The 16,964-nt window shown below is 37.3% G+C and overlaps 1 protein-coding gene across 2 annotated transcripts in view; it reads left to right on the top strand.

Annotated features, from left to right (window-relative positions):
• LOC124798115 (nitrilase and fragile histidine triad fusion protein NitFhit) overlaps positions 1 to 13,976 on the top strand; it is a 64,735-nt gene extending 50,759 nt beyond the window's left edge. For both annotated transcript variants that reach the window (XM_047261373.1, XM_047261372.1), the window contains exon 7: positions 13,700 to 13,976. In XM_047261373.1, coding sequence (XP_047117329.1) covers positions 13,700 to 13,864 — 165 coding nt within the window. In that variant the 3' untranslated portion in view covers positions 13,865 to 13,976. The remainder of the gene's footprint in view (positions 1 to 13,699) is intronic.
• The last annotated feature ends 2,988 nt before the right edge of the window (positions 13,977 to 16,964 follow it).

Genomic DNA, 16,964 nt, shown 5'->3' with positions numbered 1-16,964 from the left:
GGTGTGGGTGTCCTGCTCATCTTCATTGTCACTGTCTTGTTCCTACTCACAGTTAATGTGAATATTTTAAATTTTGTGTTCCAGTTACCTAGTCTCCTCTGAACCTCCATTTCTGCCTCTCCCCAAATGGCAATGTCACCAGCAAAAACAAAAGGATTGAGATCTTCATTTTCTTCTGCCTTGATTTCTTTCATGATTGTGTCAATAAGTGTAATGAAGAGTAAAGGGGAGAGCGAACTGCCTTGCTAAACCTCTCTCTTTGTCTTAAACCATTTTGATCTTCCACGTCCTACTACTTGTACACTGCTCTCACAACCCTCGTACAGCATCTGGACTTTTGAAATTAATGAATCAGGAACATTATGTTTTCTCTGAATTCCCATATTTTATCCCTTGGTACACTGTCATATGCTTTTTCCAAATCCATGAATACTACTATCAACTCCTTTCCTTTTTCCCAGTACTTTTCCATTTACTGACAGAGGGAGAAAATGAGATCTATTGTTCCCCTATTACTTCTGAACCCATGCTGTTCTAGAATTTTCCACAATCTTTTTTTCTATGAGCTTTCCCATTATCTTAAGACAGTGTAATGACAGTTTGATTCCTTAGTAGTTGGTGCATTTCTTTCTGCTACCTTTCTTGAACAATGATATTATAATTCCTTTTTTCCATTCATCTGGCACTTTGTTTTCTTTCCATATCACCCCCAGTACCCAGTGGAACCATTGTATCCCATGGATTACTGCGGCTTTAATCATATTTGCTGTCAGCTCATCTACTCCAGCCACCTTCCCACTTTTCATCTATTTCAGAGAATTCTCAGTTTCTAACCAAGAGATTGGATCCTGCTCCTCCTATAATTCAGTGACTTCAGTGTCACTTTCTTGTGCACCTTCCCCATTTTTCATCTCTTCTCTGATACCTTCCACGTCCCTGATAATATCCCCATCCTCTGTTTCAATCACTTTTATGTCTTCTCTGTCAGATCTTTTACTTTTCAGTAACCCATATAGCAGTTTTTGGTTCTCTTTGCTATCTGGGTGAATATTTCCCAACTCTTCTCCTTTTCTTCTTTCACAATTCTCTTTGCTTGGAGTTTCTTTTGTCGGTATTCCTTCTCCAGTGTTGTCACCTTGTGTTCATCTTTTGGCACTAGGCCCTGGTTCTGATTTCTTTTTTCAAACTCCATGTTTTTCTTTATCATATTACATTTTTTTAATTGCGTCTTTTACTCTATCGTTCCACCAACTGGTTTCTTTGTCCTTCACTTTACCCTTTGTTTTGCCTCATATCTGCACAGCACTATTAACTGTTGATGTTTTAAAGAGGTTCCACTCTTCCTCTACACTACCCTTTCAGTTATTGGCAACTTTTGTGCTTCTAGATTTTAGAAACTTTTCTTATTTTCATCTTCTTTCAACTGCCACTCCTTAATTTTTGGCATTCTTTGTACAGTATTCAAACTTTTCTTCTTATAATTTAGATCAACTACTAGTAACCTGTGGCCACTATCCAAGTGCTCACTTGGTATGACTTTGGTGTCCCTTACTTTTCCTCCAATTAATTTGTCTGTTAATTGTCTTAGATTTGCTATCCCAGCCATATCTAGTAATCTTATGGCTATCTTGTTTCTTAAAGAATGTATTCTTCACTAAAAGATGATTTCTTACGCACAGATTTAGAATTTCTTCACCCTCAACATTTCGTCTTCCGTATCCATTTCTATCCGTGCCGATCTGATGTTGTCTTCTCTTACTAGGTCTTCCCGTTCTTCACACACACACACACACACACACACACACACACACACACACACACACACACACACATATATCCTCTCTTTCCTTCATTATTCCTTGACACATCAAGAGTTGTTCCGTCATCCCCTTTTTTAATCATCAAGTTTCATAAATCTCTTTTTACCCCAATTATATTCAGTACTACTTCATTAATTTTTTGATATAACCATCTAATCCTTTTCACTCTTCTGTAAAATCACATTTCAGGAATTTCTGTTCCCTTCTTGTTGATTATCATAATCATTTCACTTACACACAAATACCTTCAGAAAAGGTTTCATAATACTAAAATTCACATCAAGTGTTTACATATGTCTTGCTTTCAGAAAAACTTTTTTTGCTGTTGTCAATCTGCATTTTATATCCTCTCCACTTAGACTGGCCTATTAATTTTCCCGCCCATGTAATAAAACTCATGTACTACAATTAGTGTCTCCTTCACTAATCAAATTCCTTCAACATCACCATATTTAATTCAACTACATCCCATCATCCTTGTTTTACTTCTGTTGATGTCCATCTCATAACTTGCTTTTGAGACATTATACATTCTGAATAAAAAGTTCTCGGGCTTTCAGCTGTGTCAAGTGATTAAAATTACATAAGTTTTCAGACAAACACTGCTGGGCCATCGTCAAGTGGCGAAGGAGTGTTTGGCCAAAAGCTCACGTAATTTTAGTCTTTTAGATGCAGCTGAAAATGTGAGAACATTGTATTCAGTGTTACTGCTGCGAGACTCTGCAGTCTTACGCTATACATCCTGTTCACCTGTTCGTCCTATTTCTTTGCTGTCACTGATAGTGCTGCAATATCGCTGACAAACCTCAGTGTTTTTATTTCTCTCCATCAACTTTAATTCTGTTTGCTAATTTCTTCTTGGTTTCCTTTAATGCATGCTCAATTTACAAATTGAGTAATAAAGGGTGTAGGCTTACAACTCTGCCTCGCACTGTCCTTATTTTAGGCACTAACATGGGAAAGCAAGTAAGTCATAAAAGCTACATTTTACCTAAGCAAAAAACATTTTTGGTCATATTAAAAAAGATTTTCAGTTGTATAAACTGATTATGATACATACAAAACTCGTGTAAAACAAATTCATGCCCCTCAAACACGTGTAACTTCTCCCTGTATTATCAAGAAGCAGACATAGATAGTAATTGTACAACTTTATTATTTATGTTCATATTCCATGGATCATAATTGTGACATCTTGCTGTATAAGGAACGAATTAGTTTTATAATTAAAGTATATCTAGAAAATACGGCAACATCCTGACCATTTACACAATTTCTTAAGTGTTTTTTTTAAAACAGTGTTCAGTGTCTCTCTCACCTTTCTCTGACACACACACACACACACACACACACACACACACACACACACACACACTAATACTGCTACTGGGACTACACATTCAGAAATTCTTCTATGGATTAGAAGGAACTGTCAAGCAGATACGATTTCAATTTGTGTTTGAAGTTAATTTCTTTTCCATCAAATTCTGTACATAACTAGTCAAATGAAAACCAAACACGTGCAACAACAGGAGCATGGAATAGTTACATTCATAAATAATTACCACACATGTTAATATATTTATCCCACTGGGATGGTTGGTCGCTGACAGATCCACAACTGAACCCATTGTTTTACTTCCTCACCCGACTGAAATGGATGTCTACGCATGTCCTTCTTCAGGTTACCAACAGGGTGAAAATGACACAGTGAATGATCTGGGCTGTGGGGAGGATGTTGCAATGTTTCCCAACCAAATCGCTGAAGCATTGCCTTTGTCCAATAGGCAGTGTGAGGTCGGGCATTATTGTGCAACTTTGACTGCAGATGCCCTCTGCTTATCAACTTCCTCAAGAGTGGGACTACAGTCAATGTGCAGCACTACCCTCTGCAGAAAATGCATAGTGCTACAAACCAAAATGGCCAGGAATGCTGTTGGACAGAATCACTCTGTTACTGATAACACCCATTGATTGTCCCGTCATAGATGGTCAAAAATGTTTATGGGTTAATGCCTCACTTTTTTTCTGTGGCACAGTAAGGCTGTGTGATGGATAGTGTAAATTGTTTCCCATTTTAATATCATATTTATGAGTGTTGTTGCTGTTTTCAGACTGTGATTGATTTTTGATAACATACTTCATTAGGGAGTAAACGTATGGTAAGGCTATTGTCGAGATGCCAACTGTTAAAAAGAACTGTCCGTTAGAGTTTCCAGAGTGGACGCCACACATTATTCTTATTAGACACTTCTGTGCAATAAACACCTTTTTTTTCTCAGTGATGAGTTCCCCAAGAATTTGATGCCATAAGACTTTAGTGAATGAAAATAGGAAAAGTAAGTCAACCTTCTTACAGTTTCATCTCCGAAATTTGATATTATACATAACAGAAGAGTTGCAGAGCTTAGATGTTAAGGATCTGTAACATATGATTCCAGTTCAGGTTCTTATCCACTGGATTTAGAATTCACTTATCCACTGGATTTATAATAATCTGTTTCATTTATTGATTTAGTCTCATGCAGTATTTGTAATCACATGGTCAGGCATTGTGTAATTCTGAATTTCGTGTAATGTCTTTTATTTAAGTTCAGTGACACTCAATTTGCAGAGAACTAGTTATTAATTTTCAATTATATATTATTTACATTTTCAAAAAGTGAAGTTACTCCAGTGGGCTGGATTTTAATACTTACAGTGAGAGCAAGGAGATTTAATTTCTGCTTGTTGGATGTATAAAGGAAAATCATAAATGTGTCACAAGGACACAAGAAGACTCAGTTTTAATCCCTGTGATACACTTCTAGTGATTATTTCCCATTCTGAAGTACTGTTTTATTTTGTGCACTTCCAGAGTTTATTAATGCAACACTGGATGCTATAGCTAAACAGGATGAAAACCGGTCACCAGCAATATCTCTGATACAATAATATTTGAGCTTCTTTTGGAGAATACTGTCAACTGCACAATCAAATGCTTTTGATAAGTCACTAAAAATACAGGTTAGCAATATTTTGTAGTTGAAATGTGGCGTAATCTGATTTGTGAATTGAAAAGTAGTGTGTTCTGTGAAGGGATGGGTTCAGTATCCAAATCAAGATTGAAATATCTTATTTTGAGAGAGGTGTGTTACAGTTTATACATATACAATTATTTTCTATTGCCTTTGAGAAGGATGAAGGGGATGAGACTGGTTGTTAATTATTGATATGTCGTGCTACCTTTCTGTTGTAAAACACATTAGAATAGGTCAACATTCTACATCTACATCTGTATTCTGCAAACCACTATGAAGTGTGTGGCAGAGGGTAGATCCCATTATATCAGTTATTACCATTTTTCCCCTTTTCCATTCACTTACACACTTGGGAAGAAAGAATGCCTAAATGTCTCTGCACATTCTTTTCAAAAATGGCACTGACCACTATGGGACTTAACATCTGAGGTCATCAGTCCCCTAGAACTTAGAACTACTTAAACCTAACTAACCGAAGGACATCATACACAGCCATGCCCGAGGAAGGATTCGAACCTGCGACAGTAGTGATCGCATGGTTCCAGACTGAAGCGCCTAGAACCGCTTGGCCACAGCGGCCGGCCACACATTCTGTAATTAGGCTGATTTCGTCTTTTCAATTCCTGTGGGAACAGTATATAAGAGGGTGTAATATATTCCTAGGTTCTTCTCTTAAAGCTGGTTCTAGAAACTTTGTAGTAGGTTTTCAAGGGATAGTTTGCATCTACCTTCAAGTGTCTACCAGGTCAGTTCTTTCAGCATCTCTGTGACATTGTCCCTTGGGTTGCACGAACCTGTGACCACTCATATAGCCCTTCTTTTTGTCTGTTCAATATCTGCTGTCAAGACCATTTGTTATGTGTACCACAAACTTGAGCAATATTCTAGGATGAGTCATGCAAATGATTTTTAAGCAATCTCCTTCATAGATGTTTATCCACACAGCTGGTAGACTGACTGACAGCCTGTGTGACCACTTTATTTCATATCCCTACAAACTATTAGACCTAGGTGTTTGTATGAGTTGAGTAATTCCAACAGTGACTTGTTGATATTATAGTCATGGGATACTATTTTTTTCGTTTTGTAAAGTGCATAATTTTACATTTCTGAACATTTAAGGCAATTTGCCTGTCTTTGCACCACTTTGAAATCTTATGAAGATCTGACTAAATATTTATGCAGCTTTTTTCAGATAATATTGATAATGAAACTGCATCCTCTGCAAAAAGTCTGAGTTTCTATTAATGTTGTCCACAAGGTCATTAATAAGCACTATGAACAGCAAAGTTCCCAGCACGCTTCCCTGAGGCACACCCAAAGCTGTTTGTACATCTAATGATGACTGTCCATCCAAGGTACTTGTTGTATCCTCCCTACCAAAAAATTGTCAATCTGGTCACAGGATGTCATTTGAGAAAAGTGCAAGTTGAGTTTCACATGATCGATGTTTTTGGAATCCGTACTGGTTGACTTTGAGATGGTCACATCTATACATGTTGTTGAGATAACAATTGAAGGAATTGCGTTCGCTGTTGTTGTATTTGAGGTGGGAGTTTGAGGAGATGGGACCTGGATAAACTGAAAGAACCTGAGGTTGTAGAGAACTTCAGGAAGAGCATGAGGGAACGATTGACAAGAATGGGGGAAAGAAATACCGTAGAAGAAGAATGGGTAGCTTTGAGATATGAAATAGTGAAGGTAGCAGAGGATCAAGTAGGTAAAAAATGATGGCTAATAGAAATCCTTGGGTAACAGAAGAGATATTGAATTTAATTGATGAAAGGAGAAAATATAAAAATGCAGTAAATGAAGCAGGCAAAAAAGAATACATACGTCTCAAAAATGAGGTCGGCAGGAAGTTCAAAATGGCTAAGCAGGGAAGGCTAGAGGACAAATGTAAGGTTGTGGAGGCGCATATCACTAGGGGTAAGATAGATACTGCCTACAGGAAAATTAAAAAGACCTTTGGAGAAAAGAGAACCACTTGCATGAATATCAAGAGCTCAGATAGAAACTCAGTTCTAAGCAAGAAAGGTGGAAGGAGAATATAGAGGGTCTACACAAGGGCGATGTTCTTGTGTACAATATTATAGAAATGGAAGAGAATGTAGATGAAGATGAAATAGGAGATGTGATACTGCGTGAAGAGTTTGACAGAGCACTGAAAGACCTAAGTCGAAACAAGGCCCCGGGAGTAGACAACATTCCATTAGAACTACTGACAGCCTTGGGAGAGCCAGGCCTAACAAAACTCTACCATCTAGTGAGCAAGATGTATGAGACAGGCGAAATTCCCTCAGACTTCAAGAAGAATATAATAATTCCAATCCCAAAGAAAGTAGGTGTTGACAGATGTGAAAATTACCGAACTATCAGTTTAATAAGTCACAGCTGCAAAATACTAATGCGAATTCTTTACAGATGAATGGAAAAGCTGGTAGAAGCTGAACTCGGGGAAGATCAGTTTGGATTCCGTTGAAATGTTGGAACACGTGAGGCAATACTGACCCTACGACTTACCTTAGAAAATATATTAAGGAAAGGCAAACCTACGTTTCTAGCATTTGTAGACTTAGAGAAAGCTTTTGAAAATAGTGGAATACTCTCTTTCAAATTCTGAAGGTGGCAGGGGTAAAATTCAGTGAGCGAAAGGCTATTTACAATTTGTACAGAAACCAGATGGCAGTTATAAGAGTCGAGGGGAATGAAAGGGAAGCAGTGGTTGGGAAGGGAGTGAGACAGGGTTGTAGCCTATCCCCAATGTTATTCAATCTGTATATTGAGCAAGCAGTAAAGGAAACAAAAGAAAAATTTGGAGTAGTAATTAAAATCCATGGAGAAGAAAGAAAAACTTTGAGGTTCATCGATGACATTGTAATTATATCAGGGACAGCAAAGGACCTGGAAGAGGAGCTGAACGCAATAAGCAGTGTCTTGAAAGGAGGATATAATATGAACACCAACAGAAGCAAAATGAGGATAATGGGATGCAGTTGAATTAAATCGGGTGATGCTGTGGGAATTAGGTTAGGAAATGTGACACTTAAAGTAGTAAAGGAGTTTTGCTATTTGGGGAGCAAAATAACTGATGATGGTCAAAGTAGAGAGGATATAAAATATAGACTGGCAATGGCAAGGAAAGCTTTTCTGAAGAAGAGAAATTTGTTAACATTGAGTATAGATTTAAGTGTCAGGTAGTTGTTTCTGAAAGTATTTGTATGGAGTGTAGCCATGTATGGAAATGTAATGTGGACGATAAATAGCTTAGACAAGAAGAGAATAGAAGCTTTCGAAATGTGGCGCTACAGAAGAATGCTGAAGATTAGATGGGTAGATCACATAACTAATGAGGAAGTATTGAATAGAATTGGAGAAAAGTGAAATTTGTGGCACAACTTGACTAGAAGAAGGGATCGGTTGATAGGGCATATTCTGAGGTATCAAGGGATCACCAATTTATTATTGGAGGGCAGCGTGGAGGGTAAAAATCGTAGAGGGAGACCAAGAGATGAATACACTAAACTGATTCAGAAGGATGTAGGTTGCAGTAGGTACTGGGAAATGAAGAAGCTTGCACAGGATAGAGTAGCATGGAGAGCTGCATCAAACCAGTCTCTGGACTGAAGATCACAACAACAACATATTTGAGTTTTTTTTATAGCTTTACTGTAATTTTATTTATATATATAGTCAACCTAAAAGATAAAATAATGGACAACAGTATATGATAGAAGAACATTGTGATAAAACGTTTTTTATTCCGGAGGATGCCCAGTGCACCAGTGCGATAAACTCCCAAGACCAAGAACATTCCAGTGAAAAAGGAAATGATATCATTGAAGATAATGCTGTCTTACTTATAGTGAATGTAAATGTGCAGTGGCTCTGAACAAAACTTGATACATTATCACTGTTTGTTGACGAAGTGAGACCTGATGTATACGTATATGTGAACACTGGCTAGCCCAACCAGAAACAGAATACAACAGAAACATTGAATATTTAGAAATGGTGAATGCATGGTGTAGGGAAACTATTATCCATGTTGTGTGGCTGTGTATGTAAATAGTAAACTCAGTGCCAATAAAATTGATGTAAGTAAATTTTGTGTAGATCTAGACCTAGAACAAGCAGCTATGGGCTATTCATAGGAAACTTTCTGCCAACAAGAGGAACTATTTGTCTCGACACAATTGTGACAAACCCAAATAGTTGGGACTACAAAGTAAGTGTGGTGGACCCTATACTAGCAGATCACCATGCAGTAATCATGAAGTTATGGACAAACTCAGTAAGTATGCAACAAATTCCCAGCTGGCATTCAAATTATGTATTCAGAAATAGAGTTATTAAAAAAAAAGCTTAGATGATTTCAAAACTACAGTGTCTTCTATAGATTGGCACCAAATAATTGATGAATTGCCATCAAATTTTGCATTCGATCACATGTTCCAGACCATTAAAGTGAAATTTGATGAACATTTTCCATTAAAACCCAAAAGATATTCAAATGCTAAATCAAAATGTAGACAAAAAACTAACAAAATAAAGGGGTGGTATATTCCTAGACTAGCCAAAATAAAATGTATTATCCAAATACTAAATGACAAGGTCAGAGCTGCTAAAGATATGGATATTAAGGATAGACTGCACTCTAGTTATTTACAGACCAAAAGGATCTACAGAAAGGAAGAAGAAAAAGCAAAGAAGGAAAGCAATGCCAGATTTATTGAAGAAGCTCACAATCCTTCTAAAGCAGCATGGGTTAATAAGCGGAGGAAAAAGCCCACCTATTGCTCCAATTCTTGCAGTCCAGATGAGTTTAATGACTATTTTATAAAAATAGTGGGAAACACAGTAGATGAAATTCCTGACTTTGGAATAGATCCTGCAGCTGCTGTGAAATTCAAAAATAAATGCAGCATGGTAATGTGGAAGAGAGAGTATCCAAAAGAAATAATAAAAATTGTAAAAAGCTACAAATCTTCACGGATCCTTGATATCTGTGGCATGTCCTATACTATGTTAAACACTATAATCAGTGAAATTGCACTGCCATTAACAGCAGTAATAAATAAAAGCCTCCGCACAGGGGAATTTCCAGACTTCCTGAGAGTAGCACGCACAGTGCCTGTTTACAAAAAAAGCAGTCCACATGAGGTGTCGAGCTACAGGCCCATATCTATAATACCAGTACTAGCGAAGGTGATGGAGTTGATAATGAAAGAACAACTATTAAGTTACTTTAAAGGAAATAGTCTCTTTTATGATGTGCAACATGGCTTTCGGAAGGGCAGGTCAACAACAGCAGCTGTACTTGACTTAGTTACAAACATAAGTCAGGGTTTTGAAGACAAAGAGTCTATAGTACTCTGTGACCTTAGTAAGGCATTTGACTGCATCCCACATAAGGCCCTGCTCAGAAAGCCAAAAAAAAAAAACATATGGTATAAGGGGATCTGTCCTGCAAACTCTTGAATCCTACCTGAGAAACAGATGACGGATTGTCTCCGTGCAAGGAGCTGATTCAGGTGAGAAGAAGCTACAGAACGGTGTACCACAGGGATTGGTAATAGGGCTGTTGCTGTTCCTTATCTTCGTAAATGACATAGGCTCCAATGGGCACACCTTGCAGTTTGCGGATGATACAACCTTGTTCTCGAAAGGAGAGAATGTTGTACAGGCAGTCCAACAAGCAGAAGTCTTGTTCAGTGAAGCTAAGGCCTGGTTTATCATGAACAAAATGAAAATTAATGAAGAAAAAACACAGAGGATGATATGCAGCCTCAGCGATACTGGAGCACTGAGTAACGCAGCAGATGTTAAACTTCTGGGCTTTCTCATTGATACCAAATTAACCTGGCAACAGCATACCAAGCATATATGTTCCAAACTTTCACGGGTCCTGTACCTCTTGAGGAAACTGAAAAGTATAGTACCAGAACAGTACCTGCTAACTGTGTACTATGCAATATTCCACAGCCACATCAGTTATGGGCTGTTGTTTTGGGGCCATTCTGCAGGCTGCAAGAATGTGCTTTTACTGCTAAAGAAAGCAATGAGGATCATTACTTCAAGCAAACAAAACAGACCACTGTAAACCAATTTTCACCAGGTTAGGCGTTCTGACTGTTTACAACCAGTACATATTGAACTGCCTTTTCCACATAAAGAGAAACCATGATATCTACAGAAAGGGAAATGAAGTTCACAAATACAGCACTTGCAACAAAGACAGTATCGATATGCCAAGGTGTCGATTAGCAAAGACACAAAACAGCTTCCCAATGGTGGCCTTAAAATTGTTTAATGCTCTATCTGATGACATTCAGTCTTTACCATGGGAGCAGTTTAAAACTACTATTTTGTGTAAGCTAAAAGAGCAACCCTTCTACAATATTGAAGAATTCTTCTCTAGTAATAGCATAATGTTTACTTGAGCTGCAGCTCAGTTCCATTACTCCAAAAGCAACCATTATATTTAATTTAATTATATACTTGTATCTATTTTATTGTTGTGATATTATTGTAATCTAATTTATAACTTAAATATGTCTTCTGGTATTAAATTACTATCATAGTAGAGTTGTATTCATGTATTTCGATAATGTTGTATCTTGATGCTGTCTGTCCAGCTGTGGCTGGTGAATGACATAGAATTAGTAATAGTAATGACCTTGTATCATCAGGAATTTAAACCATAATCTTTGTTCTCCAACATCATAGTGTTTGAATGACTGAAAATATTTGTGTGTAAAGTTCCTGCATCAAGCAGTCTCCCAGGTGTTCCACAAGGAAACATGCTTCTTTCCTTGGGATTGCCAACTGCATTGTTAGAATATTGTAACAAAATGTTGGGGTACCTTGGCACAAAATTAATGCAGTGCAAGAACAAAGCAAGAGGGACTGGAAAACATGTCAGGTCTTTCTTTAAGAAATTCCAAAATACTTGCCTTATGCAGCTGTTGTATTGTTTAGCCACATTTTTGTCTGTATGTCAAACTGTAACTTTCTTTTGCACTTTTGCCAAATTTGGATTGTGCAGGTAGAATGATCATGGTTTCTCTAGTATCAGTCACCTTTTAATATGACTCATCATACAAAAAGTTAGTGGCTGTCAGTGTATGCAGGAACTACCTGAAAGTCTTAGGAAAGAGTTTGTCAGCCAGCAGGCTGCCTTTGTGGAAAAAATAGATGTCTTCAGGAAGCTCCATAATATTATCTCTCTTTTGCAAGTGTCTGATGTGTTATTGTCAAAGACTGATTGTAAGCCGGGACAATAAAGAACTTTCTTCCACACTAGTGACTTATAGGTTGGTGCCTCCCCCTATGTTCTCTCATACTTTTTTCTGTACTAATTGTGAAATGCACTGTGCACAAATCTTGCACTTGGGCACCACTCTCTGCTTGGCATCCCAAAGAAATGCTACTAATTGTGGTACATGCTGTACCGGAATCTTAACAGCTGTGGCGCCCCTGACAACCCTATCAGCCTAGTGACCCAAGTGGCAGCTTCTATCACTTGCGCCTATACCCGTGTGCAAGTATGTAATGCTGTTAAATATTGACCAGCTGTTATCTAGGAGGTACAGTTACTCCAAGATAGATCTACCACCATCTTTTTCCTCTTCTCCTCCTTCACATTTATGTATTTATTTCTTGATTTCATCCATGATATATGTTTAAAAGTTTGTTTGCCTTGTATTTTGTGTAACAACATATACTCCACTATTTATTTTTTGTTATCGTCTGTTCTGTTGTCAGCCACCTTAACCTAGTCTGCACTCCATTCTGTATTCTTATATGATACCTTCGTCAGCTGCTCTGCTGTGGTTTTGAACTTCACAGGTTTTTAAAAGAAGTCCGCTGCTGCCATTTTAAAACTGATTTCCCTCTCATTCTGCTTTTCTGTGTGTACCCTGACAAAAGGGATTGAGTGACTTTCTTGCTGACTGATTGCATCATCTTTTCCAGTCAGTCCATCCCTCTATTTTTTTAGCTGAAGAAACCCACATTTTTCAAAGCTACCAGTAGTATTTTTGGTATCTTTCTTTTTGTGTGCATATTAGTCTGTTACAGAGAATTCCTTTTATCAGTAATATGTAAATTATTGCTGGGTCCAGTTTCAAATAAAACCTTCTAGTGTAGCCTCAGGAAAAAAGCGTGTTTGCAATTAAATATCGTGTTTGATTCTAGTGAAATTGAAGTCTGTTTGAGACCTTATTGAGTAATGTAATTATCAGAGACTAGTTTATCAGTGAAAACTACCATGGTAATATGACGTGTTTGTGATGACTATATGCACTTGCTCATAAACTAGTGACCTCTCTGTCTTGATGTAGTGTGCAGTTGGAGATAAAGTTGATGAAATTATTATTTACTCTGTGCTGATGACCTGGAAGTTGTCAGGTGATGGAATACAAACTCTGAGCGTGGAGTACATGGAACTGAATAGGTGTATGAAAGTAGAATAAACAGAAGTGAGTAAAGACAATTTTAAGTACATAGAGGTGAATGGTGGATATCTGTACACACATGAAACACATTAGAAAATTGAACCAACATTCAAGGTTTCATTCTTATGAATATGTTGTGTGTGTTTATGTGCTACCTATCATTTGGAAATGGAATGTTGCTTTTGCACATTTTTGTTTGTAGAATTTCCGTTACCATAAAGTAGCAGAATATATTTGTATTTCACAGGGTGTAATATTGTGAACAGTCTAGCTCTTATAAGAGAGGAATTTGTTAGCCAAAACTTAATTTCATAACTTGCTTTGCAGTTGAATTTGTAGTGCAACATCTTTTAGTATAAATGGATCAGTTATTAATATTGTTTTTCTTTTTTTTTTTCAGCATGTGCATGTTCATGTAATTCCAAGAAGGCCTGGGGATTTTAAGGAAAATGATGAAATATATCATGAGCTGGAAAAGCATGACAAAGAAGAAACTGGATGGAGAAGTGAATCCGAAATGGCAAATGAAGCCGCAGCTTTGAGGAGACATTTTTCACCTTCCTAGTTAGTTCGTTTTGACTGTGTATATGTCTAGATGGTCACTGCTGTTTTAATAACCTGTTGTGTATATTAATGTATCTTAGATGAGAGAGATAGTAAAATAATCTTTATTGATTCTGTATGTCATAAAATCAACTTTTATCTATGACTACCTATCAACACGCAAGTCGCTGAAGTGGCATCAGCTCGAAAGACTTGCACCAGGCAACCGGCCCTACGATGCTTCATTTCATCTGTTCATTTACACAATCCAGATGATTTATCCGTTAGTGGGATACTGTCAACAGTTGTTATAAAATTCCTAATGCTCCATCCACTAGCAGTATCGTATCAAAGTTTTGTAATCACCTTCGATGCAAAGGTACTGTAGTCTTTAACTCATGACATGCTTGTCGGTTTCATAAGGTTTTCTTGAGGAGATGGCTAATTTATTAATAAAACTGTAACAGAACAAATTGTTCTGTTAATGATTAAATTGCATTAAGCCTTCACTACTTCACATTAAGCAGCAATTCTCTAACTGAAGTTTGTAAGCAGATGTTATATTTGCTCCGAATGTTGTGAGTTACTGCAGCATTAATTGTTTTGTTGATGGATAACAGGCATTGTGTCTATGTGTAAGGCATTTCCCTCCACAGAAATAAATCACCATAAATACATACTGAGAACAATTACCTAAGTGTGGTGATGCAGTTAGTATGGTTTGTAAGGGGTATAAGTGCAGATATTTTGATATGTGATACCTTAACACATTGATTGCCATGATATAGTTGGCATACCGACCCCTTGGGGCCATTTACTTTTTTTCAATATCCTGCTTTAGTTTGCTCCAAATAAACTTGTTAAGTGCAAATAAAGTGAAAACATGGCATTTTAGTTCCTTTTTTAATTTTTTTGTGTGAGTTACATATTATTCACATGGCCCCAGAGCAAAGGTACCAGGTGTGTCATTTTATGTCGCTAATAATTTTAGGTTTGTACTCCTGTCAGTTTTTCATTCTACTGTATTATTTGTGTACACTTCCATTATTGCTTCCCTGCATTGTTGCTACAGTCTTTATTCAGTGTTGTTTGTTTGTAACAGAGTGATATTGTGGCGGAAGAAAATGTCTCGTAGAAGTTATGAAGATGAACAAAGGCATGTGCAGTAGCTTTTAGATGAAGTTATGGGCTTTTTGATGAAGATTCTGTGTATTTATTTGGTGATAGCTCAGACGAATTTTTACCAGAGGAGACCGGAAGCAAAACCGGAAGTTCTGATGATAGAAACACATCAGCGAATGTAGGAAGAAGAGTTTTATGTCCATATTCAGTCAAAGAACCAGACTTCACAGTGGCAAAAACCAGGCAACAAAGCACCTCTAACTGTGTTAGTGCCATAACTACTGCATTTGATTCAGGTTCAATTGAAGTAAAGCGTAATATCAGAAAGTTCTGAGGATTAAGATGACACACTTAGAACAAATTCTAATGAGATTGTCTGGGGGCCAGTTACGGGTAGAAATATGAAAAACTTTACATTTATTCATTCCAGTTCTGGTGTAAATGCTTCTGTTGCACCAACTCTCAAAGGCAAGACACCATATGATTTTCCAAATGTTTTGTAACTGATGAAATTTTAGAATACGTGGCTCAACAAACTAATTTGTGCGCAAAACAAGTCTTAGGAAGTCATTCAGTAACTCTTAATTCATGACTGAAAAAGTGGGCTGATGTCAGCAAAACTAAAATTAAACAATTTTTAGGATTTTTGTAGTGGATGTAACTAAATGTAAAACTAAGGATTCCAAATTATTGGTCAAGAAATATGCTCTATTCCAACAATGTAAAAAAACGTTATGTCATCTCAATCGTTTTGAAATGCTTTTATGTATGTAGCATTTTTCCAATAACAACCAGTGCCCACCGGGAAACCGCCTATTCAAAATTCAACCTCTTATTGATAAATTACTGCAGAGATTTAAATGTGCAGTTGTGCTGGAAAAAAGTTTGCATTGAAGAAACACTTGTGCCATTTTAAGGAAGACTAAGTTTCATTCAGTATATAAAGAGTAAGCGCCATAAATATGGAATTAAATTGTTCAAACTTTGTCTGAAGGGTGGCTACACATGGAATATGAAAGTTTACTGTGGGAAGAATGTGAATCCCGGTGTTCCTCTTGCCACTTCTGTTGTTATGAGCCTTATGAGTGGATTACTAAATGAGGGCAGAATCTTATATACAGACAATTTTTACGCAAGTGTTCATCTAGCACACCAGCTTCTTGAACAGTCAACACATTTAGTTGGTAGATCAAACAGAAAACTAAATCCTCAAGATGTTGTACAGGCAAAACTGAAGAAGGGGCAACACAAAGCAAAGGAAAGTACCACAGGTGTAGTAGTACTGAAATGGAAAGATAAGAGGGATGTTCTGATGCTGAGTACTGTTCATGGAGAAGAAGAAGCAGAAGTTCAAACCAGGAATGGTACAAAGAAAAAACTAGCAATGATAATTGACTATAATCAGTCAAAGTCTTATTGATCTTACTGACCAAATGAACTCGTACTTGCATTGTCTAAGGCAGGGTGTGACGTGGTACAGGAGCTTGCAGTTGAATTGTTGACAAGGTCAGCAATGGTAAATGCTCATGTGATTTACCGATACATCAACAACAAGAAGATCACAGTCACAGAATTCAAAGAGGAAACGACTTTGAGACTACTCCATACAGAAGATGCCTATGAGCCTGAGACATCTCTCACCAAAGCCACTGCGTTACCTGCAGATTGTCCACTTGTGAACATGGGAGCAGCCAGACATAGGTGTACAGTGAGCTACGAAAATATGAATGAATTTTGACGAGAGCAAGCTGTCAAGAAATGCAAACAAACTGCATGGAAATGTAAGAACTGTGACTCATATTTTTGCGTAGAGCGTTTTTTCATAAAGCACAGTGCATACAGGTGTTAGAGAAACGGAGTGGAATGACCCAAATTTTTCAGTTTCATTGTTGTTGTAATTAGAGTTGAAGAATGAAAATAAAACTGTATGTTCCTGTGTGTTATATTTCACTCATGTGGCAATCAATGTGTTAATATGTTCACACATCAGTATGTTGGTT

The sequence above is a fragment of the Schistocerca piceifrons genome, chromosome 5 (genome assembly GCF_021461385.2).
Source record: "Schistocerca piceifrons isolate TAMUIC-IGC-003096 chromosome 5, iqSchPice1.1, whole genome shotgun sequence".
In the NCBI taxonomy this organism is placed as follows: Eukaryota; Metazoa; Arthropoda; class Insecta; order Orthoptera; family Acrididae; genus Schistocerca; species Schistocerca piceifrons.
Note: the sequence above shows the minus strand (reverse complement) of the source record. Positions and strands in the feature narration are given on the sequence as shown.